Source organism: Myotis davidii, unplaced genomic scaffold (genome assembly GCF_000327345.1).
Source record: "Myotis davidii unplaced genomic scaffold, ASM32734v1 scaffold524, whole genome shotgun sequence".
NCBI classification, from domain to species: Eukaryota; Metazoa; Chordata; class Mammalia; order Chiroptera; family Vespertilionidae; genus Myotis; species Myotis davidii.
This window is the reverse complement of record NW_006299263.1, coordinates 781270-790255: the sequence shown is the minus strand read 5'-3', so window position 1 is coordinate 790255 and position 8986 is coordinate 781270. Positions and strand designations below refer to the sequence as shown.

The window sequence follows — 8986 nt, the reverse complement described above, 5'->3', positions numbered from 1 at the left end:
TCCTTTTCGAGTGAGTGAATCCCATGTAGAAGCCATGGCCAGGGATGTTTTTCCTTTTTTAATCTAGAGAGTCTCTTTTGATTGGTGAACCTATTTGTGTTTCTTGTAACTACTATTGTATCTGGGACTTAATTTTTGCCATCTTATTTGATTTTTTATTTCATTTTTTTTCCATCCTTCCCTGCCTCCTTTTGCAGGGCTAAATTATTTTCTACAATTTGAACATACATATTTTATTTTTATTCTTCTGGGTTGTTCATTTTTCCTACAAGTATCTAAAGACAGATCACGAGAATTCTCGTGTTTTCTGCTCTAAGGCTTGTGGCCAATCACGAGAATTCTTTAAAAATATATTAGCGCGTAAGAACACGTAATAAATAATTTCAAAATGCAATGGGTATTTAATTTTAAAGCGTGCCTTTAACATTCATGTAAAACATTTTTTGTAGTCATTCAATAGAAACTTAGCTGGCCACTGGGTAAAGCCAGCGATAAAACTACTGGTCCGCCATGTGTCAAGCTTAGCAATATCTGTATCTTTCCCTCCAGAGCCACACCTTCCTCTTATCTCTCCCATCTTTTTCCTCCCCCTTCCTCCCCGCTACCCCCGCCCACCATGTTGATGCTGTCCAGAATTTTAGTTCTGGGTTATTTAGAATATACTTAGGGTGGTTGATATATTGCTTGTTGAGACAGCAGTGAACTTTATTGAGGTGGGGTTTTTAGTTTGTTTTTCAAATTTACTTCCTGTATGTCTCATAATCCTCCTAGATTTACTCCTCTTCCAGAAATATTTGAGGAATATTTACCAAGGGGTCTTAAAATGGTAAACCTCATGAGGCCTTGAAGTTTTTAATTTTTCTCACATTTATAAATGATAGCTTCATAGATATAAAATAAAAGGAAAGGAATGTTGAGCCTATAAAGCTTTGAAAATATTACTCTGTTTTCCACTTGTACCCTTGTTGCAGTTGAGAACTGTGAAGCCCTTCAGAATGTGTTCCTTTGAGGGATCTGCTTTTAGGATTTTACTTTATCTTCAATGTTCTTAAAGGTTACTGTACTCTATCTTACATGTGTGCTTTTCCTGTCTATACATGTAACATAACACTCTACGATCTTCCAGTTTCCTTTATGTAGAAAAATTCTTAATCATTTTATAAATTCTTCCTGTGGTTGATTATTTTTTCTCTTTATGGAACTTCAAGTATATAGATAGTGACTTTTATGTTTCCATCTCTCTTTCCTTTTATATTTCCCATCTTCTTCTTGAAGCCTCCTGAAAAAAATTCCTCTTGATCCCCCAGCTCATGAATTCCTTCTTTGGCTGTATCCATACTGCTCTGCAACCTATGTGCTGAGGTTTTTATTTCAACAAGTATATTTTCATACACAGTATTTCCAAATATTTTTCTGGATACTTAGTCATTTTTATTTGTTTTTATTTTGTGTGTGGACTTTTGTCATGCATAGTCTCCTCTTCTGTGTACTAATTTGCCACGTGGTGGGTGGGGGACGGGGTTGTGGCTTATTGTGTTTAGTAGGCGGTGTGTCCCTCTGTGGTCCTGTGCTGTTTCCCTGTGAGCTCTCACTGCTCGCCCCACAGGAAAGTCCTCTGCTCCAGGATTTGTCTCCCTGACTTGTTTCCCACCTGTTAGCCTGGGAGTGAGAGACAAGCCAGGGCTGTAGGTCTGACTGCACCTTCAGTGAACGCTCATCCTCCGTCCTGGCGTTTTCTTCCTCGCAGTGTGTGGGAGCAGCCACCGTCTGCCAACAGGAGCATAGACGAGAGAGAAAGGGACAAGGTGTTCTTTTCCCAGCCTCTACTCTCCCGCAATGCCCAGGCCGCTGTGGCTCTTGCCATTCTGTCCCTATTCCAGGACCCATGGTTTTCCCAAGAATTTATTCTAGTTTTTTATTCTCTCAAAATTTGTCACTTTCTCTTATATCTAAGCTGTCCCTCCATTTAGATTCTAAAAGGGAGCAAGCAGCTCACTGTCTTTGTCTTGTCAGGAAGCATAGTGGAGTTTTTGTTTTGTTTTAAAATAATATTATTGCCTTATATTTCTTATTGGAACATTATCTTTAGTGTAGTAATTTTGGAAAACTTAGCAACCTCAGAGAAAAATAAAAATTGTAATCATCTTAATACAAAGAGATAACTATTCACAGCCTGCTTTTCTGCTCTTTCTGATTTAACTATTTAATGAATTTTTTTTAGGTTATTAGTATTCCACCACAGGAAGTTTGATATTTGCCTGGTGGTCCGTCATATGGGCATACAATAAAATGTTTAACTTTTATCACTGTTGGACATTTTAAGTTTCTTTTATAATTTTTTTTCACTGAAAAATACCTACACCAAACAGATGTTCAGGGTGCCCAGAAAGAGGGTATAGGACATTGTTTAGAAACAATAATACTAATAGAACAAAACAAACAGTAACCGTTGGCTAGAGCCCATAAGTGCATTAGCTAAAGCACTTTTGGTTATTAGAGCCAACGCCTTTTTGGCCTTAGAAATCCAATTAATGGATTTGCTTGTGGGTTGTGAACCTATATTTGAACACCAGTTTTTCTCTTATAATGGTTTGAAAAGGCAACTTAACACTCATTATTTTAATAGCTTCCTGGCCATTTTGCCTGACTTCCCAGCAGGACTTGAGTTTTAGGTGTGCAAATCACCAGTGTAATAGGGCAAAAGCTACAAACACCTGGAGTGGGGAGCTACGGAATTCCTGGTGGGTGTTAGAAGCTGACCTAGCCCAGGACGCTGACACAAGGCTGAGGCTTGGAGCGTGGAAAATTGTGGTGTGTGACGTATTTTGGTGGTGGTGTTGCTCTTGGTAGTGTTTTGGTGTGTTTATGGTTGATCTTTTTCTGTCCTTCTGACCTCGAAAGGGGCCTGAAAGGACATTCATCCCACCACGTCAGCCCTCCTGGCCTTGAGGACTCTCTCCGCCTTGGTCTCTAGACTGGAACACATTTGAGAGACGAAGCTCAGCCAATCACGAGGCTGTTTCTTTTTTCTCTCATCAAAGGAGAATAGGTCAGAATAAACCCATTTGCTCTCCCTCCCCTCAACACTTGCAGCTTGCCAACACTGGACATACTATTGTGTCCTTATTCTTTTAAGTCCTTGCATCTCTTAAATTTCCCTTTGACTATGTCTCTGACATTTTGGAGGCATCTTAAAGTCTTGCTTACTCCGTTGTCCTATGTGTCTGACCCATTCCCAAATGTTGGGTTTTTTAGTGTCGTGTAGATCTGCTGCTTCCATTTCACCTGCCATGAGATTACAGTGCTTTTCCCTTTATGTCTGAGCTGCTGTGGGGGCTTTCAGTGTGACCTCTCTCTAGTTGGTCTCACCCTCCTCCTTTGGGTGTCCTATCCAATAAAGAGGGAATATGCTAATTGACTGCCACGCCCTCAAAGATGGCAATGCCCACAGCCACAAGATGGTGGCACCCAGCCCCCTCAACCCTGCCGGGGCGGCAGGTACACAGCAAAGCCGGGCCCGCCCCCATGCTGGCCCGGCCGCTCTATGCACCTGCCTCCGGAGACCCCCAGTCCCCTCAGCCCCCCAGTTGCCCAGGGCCAGCCGAGGCTTATGCTGCCGGCAGTGGCAGCAGCAGAGGTGTGATGGGGCTTCGCCTTCCCCTGATTGTTGTGTCACCTCCTGCCCCTGAGGGCTCCTGGACTGTGAGAGGGGGAAGGCCGGACTGAGGGACATCCCCCCCCCCCACAGTACATGAATTTTCATGCACTGGGCCTCTAGTTATCTATAATTATTGTAACCAAATGTCTTCTCATGCTTCAGACTATTGACTCCTTATTGCCCACCTACCAGTCTTCCTGATTCTGACCTTTTGGCCCTTGACCAATTATACTGTCTCTCTTTCTACTAATCTCTTTCCTCAGCCCCAAAGTAGACTTTCCATTCCAGGCAAGTCAGGTCATTTGGCATCTCCAGGTTTCCCTCCCCAGCCCTCCTCACCTTCCTGACTTTCTGTGTAGCATTTCCCAAGATGCAATGCTCTTGCCTTGCCTGTCAGACTGTGCTTTTTTCATGGGCTCATTTATTCAACAAATGTTAATTTAGTATTTGCTGTGTGCCTGGCATTTTGCTAGGCAATGGAGGTACACAGTCCTCGCCCTCAGCTTCATAGTCCTTTGGGGATGCAGACAGGTAAATAGGCAGTTACGATCCAGTGTGATTGGTGCTGGGATAGGAAGAGTTGGAGGCCATGGGGCATGGGTAGGAAGGACATTTTGGTGTGGGGCCATGGGGCACGGGGAGGTTCCAGAGGCAGCGACCTGGGCTGTCTTAAGTTCCTTGGTGAAAGAAGGAAAGAAACCAAACTCCATCTGCCAAAAAGCATACACAAGCAACCTCCCTGGCCGGGTAGCTCTCTGGTCCGCATTCCTCCTAGCATTCATATACTCAATGCTAGCTCTTGATATTTGCATTATTCTTCTTCGGCTTTTTGAAAAATCCTCTTTTCTGATTATACATACATGTTTTCTCTTCAACTTAACTGTAAGCTTCTAGGACCAAAAGACTGGGTCTTCTTTTTCTCGTGTCCTGTGCAAGCGTTCAGTAAAAATTACTCAGCAGAGGACCGACATGATAGCCACAAGCATCTGTGGGCTTAGGGTTTTTCAAAACTTTATTCTACAAGATCAATTGTAATTGTCAACTTTATAAGGTGTTTTTATTTGAGTCTTGTACACAATGGAATTTTCTGGTCCTGTGTGTTTGAACAAAATGCTCCCATTTGAAGTGCTCAGTGCATGGCTATTGGTAGCAGCCAGTGTATACATTTGCCCTTCGGTGGGACCTGGCGACGGTGGTGGGGTCAGCCTGTTTGGAGAGGGTCACTAAAAGCCTTGTCAGCCGCTTCCTCACAGTAGCGCTGGCGTCAGCAAGAAACGTCTCCGAGTTATAGAGCTAAATAAGGAGCATCTATGTGAACTCCCAGCTTCCGCATCTGGCCTGACATGGAGTATTTCATAACGTCCAGCTCGGTGGGATTCAAGTTGTAGAACTGCTTTTTGGGGTTTTTTTGTTTGTTTGTTTTAAGTTACAACTGAGATGTGTGATGATTTTTTTTTCTTTTTCCCATCACCATTTATCCCCTCTATGCTCTCTTCCACCTCCACCCTCCTCCCCGCCCAGTCACCACACTGCTGTCCATGAGGTCTCTTTTTTTTTGCTCAACCTTCCCCCTTAAGCACCCACCACCACCACCACCAGAGCTGTCTGCCTACTTTCTTTCTATGAGTCTGTCTCTGCAGCTCAGTTGGTTAGAGCACCATCACTTTATACAAGTGCTTTTGTTTATTTTCTTATTATGGGCATTTAATTTTCAAAGGAAGGCATTGCTGATGGCTGAGGTTCAGAGATAATGTTTTCAGGGCCAGAATTTGTTCTTATATGTTTTCATTTAGAACATACGGTGGTTCTTAACTTTTTGGGTTCATGGCCCATAAGACAATCCAATTAATTCCTTAGAGAAATGTACATAGGCACAGACAGAATTGTATATCATTTCAGGGGGTGCTGCACCCTCTGAATTTCCCCATCTCCCGTCAGCCCTGTGGATCATGATTGGCTTGTTCAAATAAGACCCATATAAAATTCTTACCATTTTAAGCTGAAAATACTGCCCAACGAAACTTGGTGCCTTTTGTCACCGTTCCGGTTTCCTTGTGTTTGATGCATGATAGTTAACATTCCCAGGTTCACTACACATGTGCTACTAAACCACTGGACTCCACTCCACCTTCCTTCTCTAGAAGCAGTGGGCACATTTGTATTTGTTGGAGAAGCACAGATAGGCAGGTCAGGTCTTCCCAAGCAGCAGAAAAGCTCTTACACACATTAGCGTAACCTGCAAGTAGGAATTAGAAGCTATTCAGTATAATTGTCATAACTGTAGTTTTTCTATATTCTTATTAAAGAAATGTTTTTCAGGTTGTAAAACAGCTTATATAACAACAGTTATATTATTTAAAAAAATAATGAAGCCCATATACATATGATTATATAAAATGCTAAAGGAAAATACATCAAAATGCACATATATTCAGAGATAACAGATAATGGTGGGTCTTTGCTGTACTAGAATTTGGAATTTTATTTTTTTACTAGAGGCCCGGTGCACAAAATTCTTGCACGGTGTAGGGGGGTGTCCCTCAGCCCAGCCTGCATCCTCTCCAATCTGGGATCCCCCTCACAATCCGGGACTGCTGGCTCCCAACTGCTCACTTGCCTACCTGCCTGATTGCCCCTAACCGCTTCTGCCTGTCAACCTGATTACCCCCTAACCACTCCCCTGCCAGCCTGATCAATGCCTAACTGCTTCCCTACTGGACCGATCGCCCCCAACTGCCCTCCCCTGCCGGCCCAGTTACCCCCAACTGCCCTCCGCTGCAGGTCTGGTCCCCTCCCCTGCTGGCCTGGTCGCCCCTAATGCCATCCCCTGCCGGCCTGGTCCCCCACAACTGCCATCGCCCACAACTGCCCTCCCCTGCTGGCCATCTAGTGGCTGTGGGTGCTGCCATCTTTGAGGGCGGGGCAGTCAGTTAGCATATTCCCTCTTTATTGGCTGTGGGCGCCACCATCTTTGCGACGGCAAGAGGGTCAATTAGCATATTCCCTCTTTATTAGATACGATTGGGAAATCTGGGTGGAACAGAGAAGGGAGGGATGAGGCCTCTTAGTAATCTGTGTTTCTGGCTTTTTTTCTCCTAACATTCCAATGAGTATGTTATGAAACCGAGGAAAAGATGTGTTACAAAATGAAAACACTTATGAGCTCTTCAGAAGCTCGGTCATGAAATCATTTTTGTTGCCAGTTTGAATCCTGATGTAATTAGGGAAAACAATAAAAAATTCAAATTGTGCCAGGTGAAAATAAAAATACAACAGCCTGCCCTGGCTCAGTTTGTTGGGCATCGTCCCATGCACCAAGAGGTCATTGGTTCGCTTCGTAGTCAGGGTACATGCCTGGTACGGGGTGTGCAGGAGGCAGCAGATTCATGTTTCGCTCTCACATCAATGTTTCTCTTTCTCTCTCTCTCCCTTCCTCTCTCTAAAAATCAACAAAAATATATTTTTAAAAAACATCCTGAGGATCACATAACTGTGCACCATTAGACTTCATAGTTCACAGGAATATCATGAATATTATCATGAGACTCTCAGAAATCAGTGAAGGGAGATGGGCGAAGAAATATGCCCATTTTACAAGAAACCCAGCTCCAAGCCTTGGCTGAGGCCCTGTGGCCAGTAATGGAATTGGAAGGAAGTCACGTTTCTAATTCCTAATCCATGTTCTTCCTGGTCCCTCTGCCACTGAGACTTGGGGAAAATCACCTCGACTCCTGGAGGCCCAACTTCCGCGTTTTCATAAAAACACTGATTCCAGGTGCTTGCAGAGTTGCTTTGAGAATCACATTACACAGTCTAGTCGTTCTCAAGGCGTGACACCACACCAGCCCAGGAGCACCTCCGGGAGCTGGTTAGCTATGCACATCCTCTGGCCCATCAGACCTGCATCAGAAGCCCTGGGGCGGGGCCCACACTCCCTGGTTCAGCCAATTCTTCAGGTGATTCTGATGCACCTCAAGTTTGAGAACCCCACCCCCAGTCCCCCACGGTAAATGTGAGATCATATTGTGAAAGGAGCAAAAAACATTATAGAAATCTGCTGTTTTCCATTGAAATAACATTTATATAGAGTGAAACCCTAAGATCTTACATGTACAATGCTATGAACTTTGATATCATGTGCTCAGCACCCCAAAGAGTTCCTCACACCTCCTCCATCCCCATCAATCCCCACACCCCATAGGCAACCACGGTTTAGTGACAGACTTCATCAGAGGAAGTTAGAGGACTTGGTGATGAGTTGGACATAGAAAGAGCAATGTGATATTCTCTTTTGCCTTTATATTTGTGGGTAACATCCCTTTTTAAATTACTAAGCGTGGCTCTCTGATTTTTCAGCCCATGGACCAGGCATCTCTCAAAAACAGCGATGTTCTCGTCCTCACAGGCCTCACCCAGATTCCCACCGCCAACCCGGACGGCATGGTGGGCGAGTTCTTCAGCAACCTGGGTATGTACGCCCCCCACTGACTCGTGAAGCTTGTGTTTCAGTACCTACCTCTATAGTGTTTTGCCCCTTCCTTCCTATTTACGCCCGCAGGTGCCCCCATTAAGACCTTTCCCCATTTCCTCTCACCCTTTTTGCTCATCTTGCAAAACCACTAGTCGACAAAAGCACTTCTTAACCCTTTGAGTGCCTACCAATATCCTAGGAACCATGCTAAAATTGCCAAGGCATTTTTGCTGATTTTACAGCAGTTTAGGAAAAAAATTATGATAGCGCTCCCGGCACTTTTGGCGAAAGACAGGAGGAGCGCAGTCGCGCTCCCTGGCACTCTAGGGGTTAAGCAGCTTCAATCTGAAGGTGCGGTAAAAATAGTTGTGATAATGGTACGTTCGAATTTTGAGCATGCTGTGCAACAGGTACTCAGCATTCTCTCACTTGTTCATATAGAAAATTCTTATTTAATCTTCTTGCTTCAGGTGGAATTTGGTGTTGGAGCAGGGGTCCTTACAGTCAAAGCAGGTCCTCAAGGAATGTCGTTTATTTCAGCATCGTTTCATTGTAGGTTGTGGAGATGCCATAGGAGCCTAACTGTTGTTTTTATCAATGAGCCTATGGTAAAATTGGTTTCATATACATTGCATCTCTTAACCCCTAGAGTGCCGGGGAGTCGATCGCGCTCCTCCTGCAGTGTCACTATTAGATGCTAGTAGTTCACTCTTTATTGATAGATGGCACCTAAGTGCAGATTACTTATGATGCCAAATGTTTGTAGTTCTAAAATTGACCACTGGCATTTACCTGCCTAATTTTTTACAGGTAATATGATTTTATGAAGTTTACTCAGTTTTTGTAGCCCTAAAGCT

General features: G+C 43.9%; 1 protein-coding gene across 1 annotated transcript in view; it reads left to right on the top strand.

Moving 5' to 3' along the window:
- INTS9 (integrator complex subunit 9) overlaps window positions 1–8986 on the top strand; it is a 100537-nt gene that overhangs the window by 72192 nt on the left and 19359 nt on the right. Inside the window, exon 9 of the mRNA XM_006774762.2 lies at window positions 8015–8126. Within this exon, the coding sequence (XP_006774825.1) occupies window positions 8015–8126 (112 nt within the window). The remainder of the gene's footprint in view (window positions 1–8014; window positions 8127–8986) is intronic.